The 23,407-nt window shown below is 43.8% G+C and overlaps 1 protein-coding gene across 10 annotated transcripts in view; it reads right to left on the bottom strand.

The window, feature by feature from the left end:
- Positions 1-23,407, bottom strand: part of PBX1 (PBX homeobox 1) — a 125,350-nt gene that overhangs the window by 93,496 nt on the left and 8,447 nt on the right. For 5 of the 10 annotated variants that reach the window (XM_069967578.1, XM_069967576.1, XM_069967574.1 and 2 more), the window contains exons 2-3: positions 23,085-23,114; positions 872-945 (exon numbers count right to left, since the gene is read on the bottom strand). In XM_069967578.1, coding sequence (XP_069823679.1) covers positions 872-945; positions 23,085-23,114 — 104 coding nt within the window. Of the gene's footprint in view, positions 1-871; positions 946-5,086; positions 5,189-23,084; positions 23,115-23,407 lie in introns of those variants that run through there. The other 5 variants (XM_069967581.1, XM_069967577.1, XM_069967575.1 and 2 more) reach the window with 2 other exon arrangements.

Here is a 23,407-nt window from a genome sequence, read left to right on the forward strand (position 1 = left end):
AGGGCAAGGTTTTCTTAAAGGGGTTATCCAGATGTAGAAAAACATGGCCGCTTTCTAACTGAAACAGCACAACTCCTGTCCTCAGGTTGGGTGAGTAATTCCAGCTCAGTTGCATTGAAGTGAATGGAGCAGAGTTGTAATATCACAGACAACCCGAGGACAGGGGTGGCACCGTTTTTGCAAAGTAATAGCTGTGTTTTGTTTTATTTTTTAAATCCTGGCTAACCCCTTTAATGGATGCAGTAGGAGAGATATCCGGTCCTGGGCACTAAAGCAAATAGGTCATCCATACACGAAGCACAATACATGAATACAAGTCAACGAGCAAGACACTGAGAACTCACTGCGGACACTCCACGGCAAATCCGCATTGAGGGAAGTAATGGCGAGTTGCTGAAGAGATGGGCAAAATGTGGAGGATGCTGATATAATTTTCGGTTCTCTATGGCTTTAGAGAACAGAAATGAGATTGAGCTCCATCATGGAAAACCCAAAAACAACCTTGGTAGTACATCCACTTTGGGCAAAATATGCAACATTAAAGCAGAAATATAATACAACCAAGTGAATCTTAGCTATTGATTCATATCCTTTCCTTACACCATTTGTCAGAATTATGGTGGGCTTGTGCTGGCTCCTCGGAGCTGATCTGATGAGGCAGAGCTGCAGCACTGCATTGTGATCAGACAATGTAAACTCCTGGTCTATGCTACACACATATTGAGGCATACTGTGACCACAACAATGAAGACTGCAGTGTCTCCTATCACATCCAAGTCATCGTACAGGCTTTAGTCGAATATCTTCAAACCAATCTAGAAACCCAGTCCATGGACTCCGCTACACACAGAGCACGGTGGCGGCGGCTTACCTGTCTTTTCTTTGATTTCACAAAGCACATTGAAGAGGGCGGGCTTCATCCTGTGGCAGTTCAGGGCGTGTTTCCTGCAAAAGGGAAAATTAAAGGGGGTCAGATTTGGGGTCATACAAGCATCAGTAAAAGAATACAGCATTATATAATACTATACTATAACACTAACGCACAAATTATATATAAATTACACAACACAAGTCTCCATGTATAACCATCGCCATGTCCGTTTGCGGATCTATATATCAGGTCATAGCTGTAGACTGTGATTGGCATTTCCTGCATTTACAATATGTGGCAGCGGTGCAAGCTGAGGGGATCAGGAGCCAACAGCGGCAAGGAAACAGGGCATGGGAGTACGGTTTCACTTTAAGACGGTCCACTTTTTGTACACAGAATACCCCTTTAAAGTTTATTGTATTATCCTTTGCTCTCTGTGTTAGTAAGAATGTTATCACTATACATATTATACACCTTTAATATCCCTATCCAGACTTCCCCAAATACACTCACACTCTGTTTGGCCGACAGCTATGCCTCCTGATGTGCCCATATACACGCATGGAGGCGGCCATTTTGCCTGAGCTGGCGACTTGCTTTACAGCAATCCTAATGGACGTAAATACAATAAACATGTCTAGACCCTTTTGTTTGTGTGGGACACATTTGTGAGCATGCTCTGTGACCTTATTCCATAGGGAGGGGAAGGCTGAGCTGCTATTATATTCTCTATCTATTGGTGTCACGTTTCAGAATGCTGGACACAATACTTTCCAGCAGCCTCCTCGTTATCATCACAGACAGAACAGGAAATCTCAGCTTAGTTTTGAGCTTAGTAGTCGGAATGAAAACCGCAAGAAGTCAGGATTATTTTATAATAGATAGAAAAAAGGAAAATTAGTATCCACCCCCATTCTTCCCCCCCCCCCCCCCCCCCGTAAATGTAGGCAGGGTCTTACAGCTGGTGCTGGCCTTGGACTGTATACACCCCATTAGGGCGATTCCAATGCATTCATTTTGCATAGGTTCTAACTCAAGACGTGGAACAACTAGAGATAAGCGAATTTGTTTAAAGTTTGGATTCGCAGGAACCCGAATATTTGGTATTTAAATCCTGCTGCCTGGAAAACATGGATACACCCATAGGCCACAGGCAGGATCTATGCTTTGAAACCAGTCATCGGACTGCATCCTCCTTCTCCAGGCTGATTGTTCGGGTATATTTGAACTTTCGGCATGTTCTCTCATCTATTAGAATCAATGGAATGGAGGAAGATGGATTTCTTTCTCTAGGCCACAGCTTGGTGGCACCAGCTACATCAATAGGATTTAGCATTTTGACGCTGTTCCTGCATTGTCACTTTAGGCACTGGCTCCAAGGTGCCTAGTGGTAGATATGATCCAGTCTGTATGGCCACCTAAGGCTAGTCATACTCTTAAGATGTGTCAGTCAGTTTCAACAAGACCACCTAATGTGTATGGTGGCCTTCTGATTCTCCCCTGACACATGCTGAGCGCGTACATGTGTATAGAAGACTGGGACCAAACAAGCGCCCAGACAACATTTATCCTATTAGTCTGCACATACGACAAGAATTTTTCAGGGTTTTTCACTATAATAATATTATAATATATATAATATATATATATATATATATATATATATATATATATATATATATATATAGCGCCACAGTGAAAATCAGCAGCAGACACTGACACGCCGAGGACTTTACAATCTGCACCATATGTCAATTTCAGTGCAGAAAGTCATAGACTAGTAATCTTTTTTACACACTCGGAGAGTGGAACAAAGCCGAGGCTGTATATTACGGCAGCTTTCCCCGACTCTGCCCTTGGCATTGCTTCTGTCATAATCTCGCTTTATTTGGTAATTATGTAATTGTGACTGTGTCTAGCGTATCATTCCGCACAAGCTATTACATATCTAATAAAACACGACATGAAGGAACATTGGACGCCGACGATAATTACACAATTTACAGGTAAAGTATCTCACATTAACCGAAAAGGGGGAAAAAAAAACTAAAAAAAGCTTAAGTGCACGAATCCCAGCATATAGAAGCATAAAAGGATAAAAAGCAAAAAACAGCAGAAAGTCGCCCCTTGGCCATTGCCGGGTGGTCTCCTATATAAGTAACCAGGCTGGCTGCTTGTCCTATCCTCCCTCCTGCTCGCTACATACAGCGCTCTCCCCCCTACTTGCTATTACTGACTATCCCTCGCTCCACTATCGATTGCTAATGTAAAAGGAATGCATTAGCGGGAAGGCACACAATAGGCCAATAAAAACATAGTGCAGATGTGAGGTGCAGAGGGGTTATACACAATAATCCAAAGGAAGTCAACTCTCGGATTAATCCATTGGTATGTAGTGTGTGATGCAGAGCTCAGAAAGTACAATAAAGCCCTCAGTGATGAGCGCCATGCAGAGATTTTACTGCATTCGAGTAAAACTGTCCATAGACGCAGAGTGGTAACAATATGGCGGAGGACACCGGGGCAGGATGTGCGCGTGTTTGGGTAACAGCCCAGGGACCACTTTAGTCCAGAAGGCTAGTATTAAAAAAAAAATATGAACATTCACACACTTTCTTGAAAAAAACCACGCCACCCCTGTCCTCAGGTTCTGTGCAGTATTGCAATCCAGCTCCATTCACTTCAATAGAACTAAACTGCAAAACCCGCACCCAAAGTGAGCAGAGGACAGGTTTTTTTTTTCTTGTTTTTTTTTCCCGAAGAATGTTTTACCAAGCCAAGCCCCTTTAAATTGCATTGTGCAAAAAAACCCCGCCTCATTGCTTGCGTCTAGCCATCATGTACCTGTGGTCCTATGCAGCCACTGTTGCTCTACTTGTTTGTCCTCTATTTTTTTCCATTCTGTTGGTTGCCCGGCTTCCGGGCCGGGTCTCTGTCTGCTGGCAGTGCCACAGAACAGCAGAAGAGTGAGGGCAATGGCTGAGAATCCTGACACTCTGCAAGCATTGTGAGGATACAGTACTGATGCCCCACAAGAGGGGAGGATAAGAACTCCCAATCTATAAAGGAGGAGTGAAACTGGGGACCAACACTCATGGAGACCCAGGAGTGAGCCCATAACATTAAGCAGAGGGCCCAGTCCCTGGGTACAGGATGTCACATACATGGAATAAAGTTGTGTGACTTCAATACATAACCACAGCCATAAAAACTTAAAAATTCACTGTATCTTTAACTAAAGGCCCCCATACACATAAGGAAATCGCACACTGATAACGCATCCGCCATATTTGGTGGGACCAGTTGGCTACCTTATGTTAAAGAGGTTATCCAGCACTTCAAAAACATGGCTACTTTCTTCCATAGACAGCACCACTCTTGCCTCCAGTTTGGGTGCAGGTTTTGTAACTCCGTTTCATTGAAGTGAATGGAGCTTAATTGCAAACCACACCCGAACTGGAGACAAGAGCGGTGCGGTCTCTGAAATAAAGTGGCCATGTTTTTGTAGAGCTAGATAACCCCCTTTAATGAGGTCCTACCAACTATCATCGGACAAATTCCAACACCCAATCACTTTGTCCTCTTGGGGTAAGCTGCCGCCGGGGGCATCTGGCAGAAGTTTACTGCCCCCCGTGCCTTAAAAACACATGCATGCTTCCATATGCACGAAATCCACATGGATGTGTACAACGAGGAAACTGTCATCGGTTAAATGGCCAACAGCTGGTGAAGTTTTTCACAATTTTTCTGGCTTTACCTGTTCACAGCTGGGCGCCTCTCCGCCCGTGCCATAGACACCAGTCTATGCATGGGCGGATAGCGGAATCGGGGCGCTCATAGAATGGTGTCTATGGAGGCGGCAGAAAGGCGAGTGGCCGTAAACTGGTACGAGCTACGGAATCCGTTGGAAATTCTCGGGTGTGAACCTACCCTCATAGCGTTAAATACTGGGAATGTGCCATTATGAACTATAGGAGCTCTGCTGTGGCAGTGTATCAGCTGACAAACTTGTTGACAGTCTCCAATGATTAACACAGAGCTGAATTATGAGTTCTGCTGCTAAAGAAAATAACCCAAAACGGGGGAGGGGAATATATATAATGAACCCGACACAATCTTTCACATTTTTTTTTTTGGTGCTGTACATGCTTTTTTTTTGTAAACATATATTTTTGTTAAACTATGGCCGGCTATACAGACGGTTCTACCACGTACATAAGGACTAGCATCAATAAAGAGTAACGTGAGCGGCAGCCGATCGCGGGATGACACGGTGCTGCTCCATGGAGTCATTTTCTCTGTCTATCAGTGTCAGATTGAAGAGGCAGATTCCTATATTAGGTGCAAGCAGAAAATTATTCCTTGTCTGATAAAGAGTCCAAAACACTTCTCTAAAACACCGCGGTATGAAAGGCTACCTGACCGCCAGACGCCTCGCCATAAAACGTTAACACTTTACTTCCTTCCGTGCTCTATTCACATCTGTATCCCGGCTTTCTGACCACCTCAACAAAGTACATGGGGGCCCTTCTTCATGTCAGGACAGACCGGGCCCAGGGCTGGGAACTATAGTTATGTATGGAACATCCTTATGGTGCGTTTACACAGACAGATTTATCTGACAGATCTTTGAAGCCCAAACCAGGAACAGACTATAAACAGGGAACGGGTCATAAAGGAAAGACTGGGATCTATCCTCTTTTCAAATCCATTCCTGGCTTTGGCTTCCAAAATCTGTCAGATAAATCTGTCTGTGTAAACGCAGCATAATGGTGTGTTTACACAGGCACATTTATCTGACAGATTTTGGAAGCCAAAGCCAGGAATGGATTTGAAAAGAGAAGAAATCTGTCTTTCCTATATGACCCGTTCCCTGTTTATGGTCTGTTCCTGGCTTTGATTCCAAAATCTTGTCAGATAAATCTGCCTGTGTAAACGCACCATAAGGATCTGAAATGCATGAACCCAGCCCAAAGCCAGTTTTGGATAAGGGTAAGGTGGCCATATTTCTATTTACAGTACTAACGAGGTAAATAGCTTTGTTATCCCAGCAGTCTTATTAGCTCAGTGCCGCTCAGGGTGCTTGGAAAAGCTGGATCCAGTCCTGGATAACTGGGAGAAGTTTGGGGATCCAGCTTTTCCCGACACCTGGTGAGGAGCGGCACAGAGTTAAAAGGCAGGAGACGTTATTACTGTAAATTCGCTCATCCCTACTTACGATCACACCAAGGAAGCAGTTCCATCAAAACGCGTTGTCCATATGTTTTGGTCTGTATTACAGTCGCTGGTCCCTTATAAAAACACACTCAAAGCTGCTCCTCCGAGAGCGGCATCAATTGTACCAACAAAAGTGCGTCCTTTATCACTTCTTTCACCATTCTTTGTCCTTAGTTTCTCACTCATAGCATTAGGACCAGATAGGGTCCCAGTATTGCAACCCCTGTTCGCATCCACTCTCAGTTTATAGAAGTCATTGTTCGGCCAAGGCTTGCTCTGTTCACATCTGCATTGTTTTTACCATTGCCCGGCTCCTTAATAATGGCGGTGACTGATTATTGGCTGTAATAATGGCGGTGACTGATTATTGGCTGTAATAATGGCGGTGACTGATTAGACACTAACACTGCCCAAAGGACCCTATCGACTAAAGCTTAATATACAATCTGTTGTAGACAAGCATGGATTTACTTTTTGTTGCCACTTTGCTTTATTTGCTATCCTTGCATTTCAAGTACTGTATAATAATCCTGCTCTACGTCACCAGTATCTCACTATCCACTGCTAATACAGGACCATGGCAACATAAGGTCACATGACTGCATCCTATAATGGCCGACAGTCACAATCCGGCTTTGTATACAGGGCCATACTGGCTGGCATTACACAACGCAATCTTCACGCAGCAAAAGTGCAATTTTACCAAGTATTTATTAGAGATGAGCGAACCCCAAGCACGTTCGGTTTGTTTAAACCCAAACTCTCGTCAATTGGTTACCATTGGTTGAAGAATTTGGATGAAAGCCTATTAAAGGACAATTCCAGCATCAGACTTTTTTTTTTTTTAAGAGCCAGGGAGGAGGTAGCTGAACATAGCATACACCTACCTCCCCGGCTCTAGCGATATCCCCTTCCCCAGTCCCCAGGCCACTTCCTAGTCTGAGTGGGAACCCTGGTCGTGACGTGTCATTCCGCCTCAGACCAGGAAGCAGCTAAGGGGGGGGGGAACAGCGTACCCCTGCACTGGAGCTGGGGAAGTAGGTGCATGTTATGTTCAGCCACCCCCTCCGTGGCTCTTTTGAAAATAATGTCCGACTTCCCCTTTAAGTACTGGAAAACATGAATACATCTGTATCCTTAGGGCTGCACAACTTTTTCAGCCACCGGTAATCAAAAGCCGAGAGTTTGGGTTCAGACAAATCCCAAGCGTGCTCAAAGTTCGCTCATCCCAAGCGTGCTCAAAGTTCGCTCACACTACGTAAATCTACGGCCGCTGTTGCCGATGGCAACAATGGCCGTACTTTTACCACGGTGAAACAATGCCTTACTTTCAATGGGATCTCGGCCAGAGGGTACACCCATCATATCGGGATCCCATACGCCGCCGTAAATAACTGACATGTTAGTTTTCTGCGGCCGGAAATCAGTGAATTCCGGCCGCAGAAAGACCTGTCGGTTCACACAGTGAAACGAGCAGCAACGGCCGCTCGCTTCACTGTGCGCTATGGGAAGCTATGATGCGGGCGCGCACTGATGCGCCCGCATCAGAGCTCCGCGGCCGGAAAGATCATCTGGATGGTACTTAAGTACCGGCCGGGATGATCCATGCAGAGACCGGCCGATCCTCTCCAGCAGCCGCAGCCCGCACAGCTCTGGGAGTCAGGCAGTGACATCACCATGTTATCCAGGAAGTGAAGCCTTGATGCAATAGTAAGTGCAGGAAAAAAGCTCTTTATAAGCATTTCCCATAATAAGTGTATATTGGGGATTTGTATAACTTTGGGAAGCAATACAATGGAAACTGGAGAAAAAGGAACGGCTGCACATCCCATCTATGGCTGACACTAATGCCGCCAGGCCTATATTAAAAATCGAACACCAGAGTGTCTGTATATGAATTGATCAAGCCATATTGCCCCGTGTACCACCGCGCAGGTCCTCTGGTCCACACGGGTCCCTACGCTAACTCCACACCGTGTCGGTCAGCGACCGCCAACCCCGCAAAGCGTGCACATGCAGGGAAGGGAGGGACCCATGTGTATCAGATACCGGCACGAGGTACATGGGGCAGTATGGCTTGATCAATTCATACACAAAATTCTGATGTGTTTTTTATTTAGCCTAGCGGCACTAGTATCAGCCATAGGTGTGAGGTGCAGCACTCTGTTTCTTCCCTGAACCGGAAGCAATACAATACTTTAATAAAAATTTTCGCTGGACGTCTCCATTAAATGTAATGCTTCATGGGGAAATATTATGCAAATCAGCAAACAGTCTCTCTAGCAGGGATGCACGCTCTTTGCTCAGTCACAGCTAATAACCGCATGCAGGTCCTATGGCTGCAAATATAGCTGAAAGCCGCCTGGGAGACATAGATTTCCTGGTGCTGTCAACCATCAGCAGTTGCCCTCCTAGACCAGCACCTACTCCATATTTCAACCATGATGCTCTTTCGTACAAGAAAGCAGGTAAAGGGATATACCCATCTGAGCTTGTGGATACAGATGCGCTTTAAGTGTAGCTCCACACGTACCAGATTTGCAGCGAATTTCACTGCAAACTCGCAAATCCTGGTAGTATCACTTCAATTGGGTTACATACACGCAGCGGAATTTTCATTAAGCTGCCAGTATGTAACCCAGCCCCTTTAACCCTTTGCCACCTGCAGCATAAATTACCTGCTCAGCGCTGTAGCTGCATGTGAGGCTCCCGGCAGGAGCGGGCGGTTAGGGGGGCCGGGTTACATACTCGGAGCAGAATGAAAATGCCGCTGTGGGTATGTAACCCCACTAAAGTGACAGTACCAGTATTCGCAGTGGATTTCACTGCAAACTCGTAGCGTGAAATCCGCTGCGGATCCCGTACGTGTGAAGCTACCCTTAGATCTAAATAACTGAACACAACATCAAATCTTCTACAGATCCTGTATGTGTGAACGCACCATAAAGGAGTATTCCCAAAATAAATTAAAAAGGGCACCTTTTCTCTTGTGCCATCTAAAAAGGTACCTAACAAGTGTTGGAGCGAACATGCTAAACTGTTAGGGTTCGGCAACGTTCCCCAAACCTAAACACATGGCATTTGACTCCTGGCAGCTGGGGAAGTTGGATGCCGCCCTAGGGCGTCCTGGAATAAGACTTCATCAGCCCCACTTTCGGGTCCGGAGAACGCTGCTGAACCTGAACAGTTTGGCAGTTTTGCTCGACACAAACCCTGAAATCGGATGTAGGATACTTGTAAAAACAGACATCCAAGAGCAAATAGCCGTCCCGGAGCTCTAGCCCCTCACCAGTACAGCATTGGTATATATGGCACTAGTGAGAGTGTTAACTTTTTGAGAAGTGAAAACAATTTTTTTTAGGTGTGAAAAACTAAAAATTCTGTACTGTACATAAAACAATGGTAAAAATTTTAATAACTTTTGGCCAACTCTGCCGTGCCCAGATCAGAATCTGTATCAACCTTTGCCTATCTCCATAAACAATGATGTGAGTAGGAACAGTCGTCTTTGGTTTTTGCCAGTACAATATGGCTGCACACTTAAAGGAGAACTCCAGGCTGGGGTTATTTTTGGCAGGGTGCTAGGATGGATGAAAAGTAGTAACATGCTCTCACCTCTCCAGCAGCTTCTGGGTCTGAGTGGGTGCTTAGGACGTCACATGTCAGGCCCACTCAGCGGCCATGGGGTGGGGTGGGGGGGATCCCGCTATTGCCACTGACTGGCTGAGCAGGTCTAACACATCACATCCAGGTCCCCACTCAGACCCAGAAGAGTCAGGGACCGGAGCTGTAGGATCCTAGCACCAGTGTTGGAGCGGGGGAGATGGGGGCACATTACTTCTTTCATCCTCCCCCTCCCAAGCACTCTGCCAAAAATTACCCCCGCCCGGAGTTCTACTTTAACTATGAACTTTCTTTTGCGTCTTTTTTTCTTTCCGCCTTTCAGAGAGGCCACCATCAGGCGGTGACAGCGCGGCACACGGTCACCGGGAGAGTGGAGACCGGCTCCATCGCTCAGCCATAGCCGGTATTTGTTAACATGGCGATTAACTGGTGTGTTTTACAAATTCCGGTTTTCTTTTCTATTTAGATCTGCATGTATTAAGTTTTTTTTTCTCTTCCCCCCAGAGGTAAAAAGCCCAGCTGCAATTTGAGAGAAAATGATAGTTTTCCTTCCTAAATGTGTGCGAGGAAGAATAGAATAAAATCACTCGGCACTTTTCTGTGGTGGCTTTGAAATGAAACTAGATTTTATACAGAAGCGGGATTCTTTTTTTTTTTTTTTCCCTCATACGGGACTCATTTGCACAGAGCTTAGGAAAAGCTTAGCAACAGCAGATTTCATAGCACTTTACACATTCACACGTTGTAAAAAAAATATGTTTACACACTCCTCTACATAAATGACATACATGTTACAGTCTGTTAGGTGGAAGTGATAGACGGAGCAGAGGATACGGCGTTATTAATGAGGAGGAGGATGAATAATACGGCACATAATCAGGTAACAGTAGGAAGGGCCCATCAGGTAGCATACAACATCTTAAAGGGGCCCCATTATATAAGACGTGGCGTCTGATCTGTCAACAGGGAGACTATCTAAAGTTTCAGTATTTTATTCAGTGACCTCCTTGTTCGTTCTGAGTTTAGGAGTCCAGTGGGTGGAGCCGTGCATAGCTATCTAGGACCACCCATAGGACTCTCAAGAAGCTCAGCTTCTCCTGCTCTATAACTCACTACTCACAGGCAGGACTATATATGGAATGTCTTGATGCATTAAAGGGGTACTCCAGCCACTGGTGTCAGAAAGTTATACAGATTTGCAATTTACTGCTATTTAAAAATCTCCAGTCTTCCAGTACTTATCAGCTGCTGTATGTACTGAAGGAAGTGGTGTATTCTTTCCCAGTCTGACACAGTGCTCTTTGCTGCCACCTCTGTCCATGTCAGGAACTGTCCAGAGCAGTTGAGAACTTGCTACTGCTCTGGACAGTTCCTGACAGACAGAGGTGGCAGCAGAGAGCAGTGTGTCAGACTGGAGAGAATACTTACTTAAAGCGACTCTGTACCCACAATCTTCCCCCCCCCCCCCCCCCCCCCCCAATGAAATATCTGTCCTAAGGTCTGTTCGGCAGGTGATGCAGTTATTGTCCTGAAAACCAACTTTTAAACTTGCAGCCCTGTGTCAAACTGGTGTGGCCTAGAGTGCCTGTGCCCTAACCTTGCACCACCCCTTCATCCCTCCTTCCCGCCCTCTTCACCATTATGAACGCCTCTGGCAGAATTTTTCCTCTTCCTCACTTGTCTGAACACTGCGCAGGTGCCATAACGATCCAGCACATGTGCAGTGCTCACACAGGTGATGAATAGGAAATCCTGCCTAGGGGCATTCCTAACGATGAAGAGGGCAGAGAAGAGGGACAGGGCTGCAAGTTTAAAAGTTGTTTATTAGGACAATAACTGCATCACCTGCCGAACGGACCCCAGGACAGATCTTGGATTAAAGGCAGCTATCTGAAGGTACAAGCGGTTTGGGGGGGGGGGGGGGGGGGGGGTCAGGTTGTGGGTACAGAGTCACTTTAAATTTTTAAGAGTTGAGAAATTTAAAAAGAAGTAAAGTTACAAATCTATGTAACTTTCTAACACCAGTTCATTTGAAAGAAATTGTTTTTGCCGGAGAACCCCTTTAAAAGAACCCTCAAGTTATGTCCTGTAGCTTACAAGTAATTGAACAAGATACCAGCGTAATTTCATAACATTTGCATTATTCACCATGTTTTCCTCACCTTCATTAGAGACATGAAGGAACACGACTGCCCAGGAGCAAGTTTTGTCTGGACAACCCCTTTATATTATAATGTGGACCCAGTCTAGTGCTGACCAATCCCACCACAACCTTAACCCCTTTGGTAGTCCCCCGTCCCCCGCGATCCTTGGTTTAATTTTAAGCGGGGATTCCTAGAAAGGTTCTCACCACCCACTTGCAGTTACCCAGGATTAAGCTCCCTCAGCAGCCTCTGACATATGAATATACCCTGGATCTCCCAAAACTAGGGGTTCTAACATAAAACTTTACTCAACCCAGATGTAGCCAATAGCATCTTCACTGCGGGTTATATCGTAGACAATACAAGTCAATGGCGGATGTCATGGTAATACAGAATCCAGGAGATGTACCATACGTTGTTACCTACTGCCAGTAACCCCACAACTTCATGTAGACCAGGGGATTTATTATATAGACCTGGCTGTTTTTGCCCCCATCACCTGAAGTTTTACCTCCCATGTCTTCCCCACAATCCTTACTCTCACATTGGGTGCCAGACATGACAGGCCCTTTTACAAAGACTGATTATCGACAGATAGTGTTGCTTGAAACGTTCCTTCTGGAGATGATCGGCCTTTGTAAAAGTGTCAGTGATCAGCCAAGGAGCGGGAACAGATCCTCAGCTGGTCGCTCCTTTGTGCTGCTTCTAAATTTATCCCTATCGGCCGCACATCTCTCTATGTAAACAGATGATAACAATACATTTAAATGGCCGCACCAACAATAACGTGATTGTTCCTGCAGTCCATCCGCTCAACTAATTGTGCTGTGTAAAAGCACTACAAAAACAAGCACTCGCTGGCATCCTTGCACGGCCACATATTGGCCCATGTAAAAGGACCCCAAGGCCATGTCCACACTAAGGAAATCATGCGGATAACTTGCCGCAGATTCCGCTTCTCGTCGCCGCACGCTCCTGTTTCACTCTCCGTCCGTCCCATAGACTCCATTCTATGCTCAGACACATTCCGCCGTGCGCCCAAAGAATAGACATGTTCATTCTCTGGGCGGACAGCGGAATCTGCCTGACCCTAGAATGGAGTCTATGCGATGGACGGAGAGTGAAGCAGAAGCGCAGGGCGACATCCGTGGCAAATTATTCGCAAGAATTCCTTAGTGTGCTCATACCCGAAGTCATCAATACTTCAACATGCGGCACAATGACCAGAAAACAACTTATTAATAGAAACATCAACGTTGGGTTATTTGTTTAAAAAAAAAAAAAAAAAAAAAAAAAAAACACACAAAATCAAGGCAATCCAAGATTCTAACGTCTAACCGGGTATCAATACTGCCCAATTCCAATACTATGACATGTGAAGTAGATGACGGCTGGGTTATATCTTGGACCTAGTAGACACTCGGAAGTATTTAAATTTTCACCATTTCTGTTTTGTTCCGTTTACGGTTAAAAAAAAAAAAAAAATTTAATTTGTTTCAAAAAAACAAAAGTTTTGCTCCAATTAGCATCACAAATAGAAACGGAAAAATGTTAGGGTTTTTTTTTTTTTGTTCCGTTTATATTCCGGATCCCTCATTCACCACTAAAAAATATTTAGAAGTAAAATAAAATAGAAAATAAAAAAAATAAAAAAAAAGGAAGAGGAAAGAAAATCACAGTAAAAAAAAAAAAAAAAAAAAAAAAAAAAGGCTTCTGTAGAAAAAGGAAAGTTATAATGAAAGGCGAGCGCTTTGGATCTTCAATGCTGTGTGCCCCAGGACATTGGCAGATGATACCAGGGGGAAATCTCATACCGAGAGGAATCATCATTAATCACGCCGCGGTTATTAGCACCTCACACATTTCCATTAGACCTCCACAAGACAAACTGCACGTAATTTATAGAGCTGCGGATTCAGGGGATGCAGGGTTAAACAGCCTAACAAGACGGGGAGGAGTGTTACCGACACCACACATCTTAAAGGAGAAAATTAAATGCTACAAGTACAATGCATTCAGCCAGAATCTTATAAAAAAATGCCTGAATACTGTGAAAGTCACTCTGGTAGCGTATAATCCAGCAGCACTAGCAAGTGCCAGACCCAGGGAACACAAGTATCAGGTGTCAGCCAGCACTGTCTACATGGGGAAACTCACATGCAGGAGATCTACTGCTTAATTTTAGTGATTAAAATTCAGGGAGTGGCAATTATACCCTAAAAGGCAATTTAAAGGGGATGTCCTGAAAAAAATATTATAATTTAATAATTTTATTTATTGGCTAGGAGCTCTATGAAAATAAAAAGTGATACTCGCCTCCCCTGACTCCCCCCACAGCTGCCATTCAGAAGGCTCCCAGTCCCCACTCATCATCACTTCTTCCTTGTCCATGTGACACATCATCCCCACAGGAACTTCTCCGCTCAGTCAATCAATGGCCACAGTGACTGCCTGAGTAGGAAAAACACAGGGGGGGAAAAAAAAGTGGCAACAAGCAGGGCCCAGGAGTTGCCTGACCATATAAGGGAGAGTATCACTTATTTTTATAGCACTTTTTAAGCCATATGTAATTTTTTTTTTAACCCCGAAAATCCTTGAGGATCGGCTGCACAGAAAGAAGGAATATGGACAAAGCAAACAAGAGACTAGAGGTGACTCATTAACTTCTCATACATGCTCTGTGCAGAGTCCGAAGCACAGGGAGTGTGAGCTGTGATCATCACCTATTATGACTGGTCTAATCCCATTTTATCTCTATACCGATATCACCGGTCACTATACTCCTGCGATATGGAAAAGACTTGACAAAAAAGTGAGCAGTACTGCAAGTGTAGGCTTATTATTAGGCTTAGTGGCCAGAATGAAAACTGCAAGAATTCAGGATTATTTTAGAATATATGCAGTAAAGATTGAGAAGAAAAAAAAATGTAGAACGGCTTATTTTAAGCAATGGACAAGTTTTCATTATTTCTTGTTATACTTCGTTCTGACAGTTGAAGTAAAAAAAAAAAAAAAAAAGAAAAAAAAAGGCTTTTTTTATTTTATCTTTTTACTGTGCAGGATGAATTAGATATTCATATTAATAGTATACATTATTATACATGCGCTGATACTATCTACACTATTTTTGTGGGTTTTTTTAATAATAAAAACACAAGGAAATATAAAATGTATGCAACTTTTATTTTTTTTTATCACTAGGGCACTTGACAGTGTTTTAACCATGACAGTTTTACAATGAGGGACAACCTATGAGGTCTTGCCTCTGGCAGGGTGTAATAGGCTACCATATATGACTGATGTTAGGCCTCGACTTCCATGGCAGCCAACTGACAGTATTGACATAGCATCTGAGGGGTTAAACAGCTGCTATAGGAGGCAACTCTGATCCTGGCTATAGAGCAGTACCAGGGTTATACAGCGGACACTCACTACAGGTGGTGCAGCTCCGGATCCTAAACTCTAACAGCACGGTAAGTTAGCATTTTCCGACCCTCAGTTTATTTTTTTTTTTATAGTACTGGGGTTCGACCTTCACATTTTAAGGGGGCGGGCAGTATTATACGAGGCCAAACAGACCGACAATGCCCTGTGCAATAGTGTCAGCTATCAACCGATCAACAAGAAAACACTCAGCTGCACATCTCCCTGTGTAGCAGGGGGAAGAGCCACAACAAATAATAAAGTTGCAATACTCACCTCTGCCCCTACTCTGCTGCTCCCAGGGCCCGTTATGTCACCACTACTTCCTGGTTCCAGTAACGTGTTGTCCCCACAGGAGCTACATTGACCTAAGACATTGTACCATCTCAGTCAACGACTGGCTGAGTGTGCACTACCAGCACAGACAATGTATCACTGGAACCAGGAAGTAGCGACAGTGACTCTGGGTGGGTGAGTATCGCTTCTTTTTTATCCTTACACCATTGTTAGATATATATGAAACAAACCCAATATGTTATCTTCTGGATCACTGCCTGGCATGGTTGCACTATGTAGAGAGATGGCTGATGTTCTAACCTCTAACTACTATGGGGAGAGTCTGCACTCAGCGCACAAGGTCCTCTGTCCTCATAACCATCAGGGTCCGAGGAACCAAATATTTACATTTATAGTTTATGGATCAAAGGTGGAAATTCTGCAAAGCAGATGACGACCTACTATCTGGTGCAACAACGAGAAGGTCTTGGGCAAATTATCCGACAGTCTTATTTGCAGCCTGAGATGAAGAATAGGATTATATATAGAGCGTTCCCCACGGCCCTCTACAGCTGGGCACAAAAGTAATAATGCTTCACCGTCTAGACACAGGTTAATGAAAAATGGTATAGTGGGCTCCACTCCTGGGAGCCTCCAATGAAAAAACGAAACTGTCCGTAATGTAGTTACTATATTTATATTATTATATCTGAACGCTATAACTTCCCATGTCACATGAATATTTAATGCCTTCAATGAGAACGTAGCCTTCTCCTGAAAATCAGCCAGTAGATCTGCTATAATAAGAGTCACCTCCAACAGGGGTCACATATACAACCCAATGGGAGTAAGGACAGTCTCCAGGTAAGGTTCCACAAGGCCGGACAACCAAACCCAGCGGAAACTGGTAACCCCAAGCATTACTCTGCGTGTTCCGTATAGTGTTTGCAGGAATGAAAGCCATAGCTTGTATCCAGATTTTACAGGAATCCCAAGGGTGGCGTCCAACTTCTGCAGCCGCGGGGAATCAAACATAGGGAAGGAGATTTATCAGACATGGTGTAAAGTGAAACTCAGTCGCCCCTAGCAACCAATCAGATTCCACCTTTCATTTTCCAAAGAGTCTGTGAGGAATGAAAGGTGGAATCTGATTGGTTGCTAGGGGCAACTGGGCCAGTTTCACTTTACACCATGTTTGATAAATCTCCCCTAGAGTGTTCATTTAACGATGCCTAACCAAAACATTTTGAAAGATCTACTCAACATTAACTTAGGGTATGTGCACACTACGGAACCCCGATGGAATACCCGCTGCGGATTCCGCAGCTCACCCCCGCTCGCAGAGGCTGCCATCAGTGCACGTCTCCGCTGGTCTCATAGGCTTCAATCTATGGTTTGACAGATTCCGCCGTCCGCTTGAAGAATAAACCCTCTCATTCTTCGGTGGATAGTGGAATCTGTCAAACCCTAGAATGAAGTCTATGGGACCAGCAGAGACGCGCACTGACGGCAGCCTCTGCGAGCGGGGGTGAGCTGTGGAATCTGCGGCGGTTGTTCCATCTGGATTCCGTAGTATGCACATACCCTAAGACCGTTATTAGACGGCTCCAATGTTGGCGGATGTCGCTTGTTTCCTAAACCTTCACATGGCACGAGCAGTGCCCTAAATTAGCCACACATCTCCTTTCAGATAGGAAGATTTTTGGCTGACGACCAATGATTATTTGCTGGCCTGACTACACACGGCAATACTGGGCCGATAATCCCCCCCCCATGTAATGAGGCCCCAACGCTTCTCGAAAAGGAAAACATGGATAGGGTTCCAAGGCTCTTGAGATACAAGGTAGCTACCTATAGGTGGAGCTAGAGAGGCTTTTTCCCAGTTTGTGGAGGAGAGCTACTTTGCTGTGGAGCACAGCCTGTAAGGGCCCTATTACATGGAGCGATAATCAGCCGGTTTGGCCGATTATTGCTCCACGCAATAGAGACAACAATCAGCCGATAACGATCAGCGACTGATCGTTGGTTTACGTTTGGACCTAAAATCGCCGGGCACCAACCACGCATTGCTAAGTATAATAGTGATGCCTGATCCCTTACTTCTCCCCGCTCCCGGTCTTCTCTCCTGTCCTCCGCAGCTTCCCAGTCCCAACGGCTGCAGCATCTGAGCAGCCTGTCAGCACAGGAGAGAAGTCCAGGAGCAAGGAGAGGTAAGGTGTCAGGTGTTTGGCTAGGGCTGCATGGACATCGCTAACGATGTCCATGCAATCTTTACTGCCCGATTATTGGGCCATCTAATAGGTCCAGTAAACGAGCGCCAATCTAGCAGATCGGCGCTCGTTTACTAATATGATCGGGCCATAGTCGGTCTGTGTAATGGTACCCTAAGGGCCCTATTCCGCGGGAGCGATAATCGGCCCCATTCAGCCGATTATCGCTCGGTGGAATAGAGAGAACGATCAGCCAATGATTGTGTCATCAGCTGATCGTTCATTTAGGGCCAGACCTAAAATCATCGGTCCCCCACAGCGCATCGCTACGGTGGAATAGCGGTGCGAGGCGGGCGACCGACAATTTGAGAAGCAGCAGCGTACTTTACCTGTCCGGGCTTCTCCTGCGCTCCGTCTTCCTCCCCGGGTCCCGCTCACAGCATCAGCAGCTCCGGAGCGGCCTGAATGAGCTCAGACTGCTCAGCCAATCACAGGCACAGGCTCAATCACACAGCTGGATCTCCTCAATGCTAACCAGCCTGGGCTACAAGAAATGCATATCATCTGGCTAAATGGTACCAAGCTCAATATTAAAGGAGATGTCCAGCGAAAATTTTTATTTAAGTATTGTATTTTCCCCAAAAGTTATACAAATCCCCAATATATACTTATTACGGGAAATCCTTATAAAGGGCTTTTTTTCCCTGCACTTACTACTGCATCAAGGCTTCACTTCCTGGATAACATGGTGATGTCACGACCCGACTCCCAGAGCTTTGAAGGCTGTGGCTGCTGGACATGATGATGGCAGGGGGACACTGAGAGACACAGGGCACTGGAGGGACACTGAGCATCTCTCTGCCATCATCCTCTCCAGCAGCCACAGCCGCACAGCTCTGGGAGTCCGGTCATGACATCATCATTTTATCCAGGAAGTGACATCACCATGTTTCCTAGGAAGTGACATCACCATATTATCCAGGAAGTGACATCACCATATTATCCAGGAAGGGAAGCCTTGATGCAGTAGTAAGTACAGGGGGAAAAAAAGCACTTTATAAGCATTTCCCATAATAACTGTATATTTGTGATTTGTATAACTTTTGGGGGGCAATACAATACTTTAATATTTATGTCGGACTCCTCCTTTAAGAAGGGCAAGGACCCCAAAACACATCTTTTTATGCACTAGAGCAATATCACATGTATAATATGAGGCTTGCCAACTTTAGCATGAAGACATCGCTGGTGTTACATGCAAAATATAAGATGACCCTGAGCAACTATGGCTCACCCTAATATAAGAGATATGATGTAATGTTTATTGTTACATATACATATATATATATATATATATATATATATATATATATATATATATAACCATATGGGTTCATCTGGCCATTCATTATGGGACCAGTGTATAAGGAACTAAGGTCCGAGTCACCGTTTCATCGAGGAATCAGGTTTACCGCCATGACCTTCTCAATGAGGGCAGGAAAAACCGCAACTCAATATTTATAAAAGTAAAAAGGTCAAAAAAAGAGGAACAATAACCCAGTCATCCTGATGTGAGAAAGTTACAACATACTTACATGCAAATAAAAGTCATTCACACCGCGCTTCTATCTCGTACAACATCAAATAAAGCAATTTGGTGATCGGTGAGTCCATCAGACAAGGCTGCTATCATACGCTGGTGTACTATGGCTGCAAGCCCGACCTTACCACGGGCCGGTCCAGGTCTTGTAGCCATAGTACACCTAAAGGAGACTGGTAATATGTACGGAGACCAGGCTGGAGCCACCAAAGAGACAGACACCATCATGACACCTTCACTCATATCAATGTGAGCGCTCGGGGTTATAAGCAAAAAAGTTTAAGGGGAAGTGACATCATCCAAAACTACAACTTCCATCATGCCGGGATAACCAAAGCAGATTCCCATGATGGGAATTGTAGTTTTGCAGCTGGAGGGCCAAAGGTTCCCCGTTACTGCTTTAATATATAAGCTATGAAACATAAAAAACATAAGAAACCCAGGTAAGACCTCTAGGAAACATTATCCTAAGATCCAGGAGAACGCTCACAACCTGCCCGGCAAAAAAAAAAACACATTTCTCTATGCAAATATTTTACCCATAATACACTGCTCCACAGACACAGCCGGATCTCTTCAATGAGGAACATTATTACTAGACTACACCACTAAAAGAAGAAAAAAAAAAAAAAAGTGTAAACTATAATATATTATATATTATATATATATATATATATATATATATATATATATATATATATATATATATATATATATATATATATATATATATATATATATATATATATAGTGGTCCAAGAGTAGGTGGACAGTATGTGTAATAGGGTTACGAAGGGGAAGATTTATCAAACATGGTGTAAAGTGAGACTGGCTCAGTTGCCCCTAGCAACCAATCAGATTCCACCTTTCATTCCTCACAGACTCTTTGGAAAATGAAAGGTGGAATCTGATTGGTTGCCAGGGGCAACTGGGCCAGTTTTACTTTACACCAGGGATGCAAAACTACAAGTCCCATCATGCCTGGACAGCCAAAGCTTTAGCTTTGGCTGTCCAGGCATGATGGGAATTGTAGTTTTGAAACAGCTGGAGGGCCGGAGTTTGACACATCTGCTTTACACCATGTCTAATAAATCTCCCCCTTCTTAACCCTATTACACACACATTGTCCACCTACTTAGGACTATATATATACATATACATTATATATATATATATATTATATATGGAGATGTGTTGGCTTATATAATGAGTTTATAGTAGTATATAGATTATTCAATACTATTATTAGGATAGGGCTGGACTCCTTTACTGTGTTACTATACAGACGTCTATGTCTCACTGAAGCACACAGCCTAGTATCAGGGCATCTTCCATAGTCACACACATAATCCTATTTCTTTATATAAGCAATAGCTTTTACATCGCCGGCCTCCATCATTACATGCAATTTCATGAACATATTTTATATTTTGGCCGCAGCACAACTACTACTGCCAATATTACCACTACTACCACCACCACCTTTGTCAACCATAGACCAAGATCAAATAACTTCTACCTGTCCTGCGTTACATGGGCGGCCTTGGGATTTCAGTGGGAGATGTAGGTTACCTCTTCCCCCCTCTATAAACCTGGGATCAATCCAATAAGAAGATGATCTCAGTCCAGGAGATGTTTACATCCAGTGCAACCATGCAGGAACACACACCGGGTGCAATGCAGCACCACAAGGCTCAGCAATGCAGACTGCTAGGCTATCCTGCACATCACTGCATCCCTACAGACAGGCCAATACACCGCACACCATGCACCTCCACCTCCTCTGCAGCCGCTATGACCCATCACACATTTTACTACACTTGCAACGTGCAGAGGTAAAAACAATGCATCACATGACAATAGCACAGAACGGCGGCCCATCTGTTTCAGCTGTAAAACCATCACGTCCCCAGTTCACCAGTCCCCATAAACCAGTAAACACTAGAAGCATTAGCACATAGACAATACCTGTCACTAATAAAGTGATAGTCAAATAGAGCAGGTCTCCTCCCAGCCGTCAGGAGAAACACGTGTACAATTCCTATGGAGCCTCCATTATTGCTTTATAGGGGCCCCTGTCTATAACGCCACCTCATAACACTGGTATAAATTATGTTTCTATAGGAGGAATACATAATATATGACGATGTGTGTGCAGCCACCTCAGATATTTATGACGTATAGTGGCCCTAAATATTGCGTTATCCAGGGTCAATGCTTGCATTGCGGAAGCGGAAAATGAGAGCACTGAATAGGTTGCATTTAAAGGGGGTCGAAATTACTGAAAACCTTATAGTAAACAATCCAGACTGAATTGATTGCAGAAGTAGGTTTCATACATCAGAGCCCGGAAGCATCAGACACCTTGTCTTATATATATTGGGATTCATATAATAAAAATGTTTTTCCTATTATACTAAGACTTTAGTTTATTTGGTAATATTTTAACATGTATTATTTTACAGAAGCAAAAAAAAAAATATATTATAGATAGATAATAGATGGGAGATGGATAGATCTATAACAATGTTCCTTCCAATGACAGTCATTATACGGGGGTCTATACATAAAGGAGACCCCTAAGCGACATTATTGGACAGAACATGATGTATAGCTTGGTGTCACTTTCTAAGCCTCAGAACCTACACAATAATTCACTGCATACAGTATCACATTGTACTATCCATACAAGGAATATATATATATATATATATATATAATATATATATTATATATATATATACACATACATACAAGGAATTATATAATTCCTTGTATGTATGTATATATATATATATATATATATATATATATATATATATTCCTTGTATGGATAGTACAATGGGATACTCTATGCAGTGAATTATTGTGTAGGTTCTGAGGCTTAGAAAGTATATATTATTTAAATTATCTTCACCATTGCATTCTACAGTAATATCAGAATCCATTTTCTATTTCTAGTCCCTTTAAGAGTTTACTCAAAATTGTAATTTTTTTTTTATTTTTTTATTATTACCCTACAGTCCCCTCCTGGATATCCCCCAGCAGAGCCCCGATTAACCCATGTGCCCATTCCCAGTGACAGCCAGCGACACAGTCATAGAGAAACACACGGCCAATAAAATCTGCATTGTGGCTCCTTCACACCGAGCTCCGATGTTGGTGTCATCCCTAACAAATAACACGGGGAGGGGGGGGGGGGGGGGAGCAAGGAAATTAACTTAGCTGCCAGTGACAGCCCCGTCCACAACCGGCGGTCAATGGGATGAAAAATGAAAGAGCACTAGTCGCCCTGGCTGCGTCCGTTGTAGCATCATAGGCCGCAGCAGAGGCTTTCCTGCTGCCAGGTGGTTAATAATCATTATAATAAATAATAATAAAAAGTTAGTATAGTGTCTCCTAAACTTCACCTCCATCCCTATCCTGGAGGGTTATTCCAGCCTCTGTACATAGAACTTTTTAGCTGGACCCTGGATTGGATACAATGTATCAGTTACAATGGTATTTAGTAACAATGTATCAGATTCAAAGTGACAATATTAACAATATCCTTCAGGTAACAATAAACAATGGTTTCCGCCCAACACCTGACACAGCATCCCCTATACAGTCATATACCACCCCTATAGGATTATATACAGGGCGGATTGTATATTTTATATTGTATTTTTAATGTGTAATATACAATAAATAGGAAAAAATAAAAAGTCACTACATACTGCTGATCCTGTCCGGTACCGGAGCCAGGCCTAGCAGTGAAGAAGAAATATGAAGTCACATATAATATGAATACGAGAAATAAAACATTGGGGTGAGATTATATACTATTATATACTAGCATTATATTATATACTATTAGATTATATTACAATGCCATGTCATATAGGCGACCACCTCTGCTTATAGGAATCCACAGAACAGACACCAGCTGCACGATTACTCCTGAAAAATGGCGTATGTAGTATGTGCTGTCCTAATGCATGGGGCCATTTATCATCACAGAAACAGAATTTTTTTTTTTTTTTATTTTGCCGGAAATTAC

Source organism: Dendropsophus ebraccatus, chromosome 4, assembly GCF_027789765.1.
Source record: "Dendropsophus ebraccatus isolate aDenEbr1 chromosome 4, aDenEbr1.pat, whole genome shotgun sequence".
NCBI classification, from domain to species: Eukaryota; Metazoa; Chordata; class Amphibia; order Anura; family Hylidae; genus Dendropsophus; species Dendropsophus ebraccatus.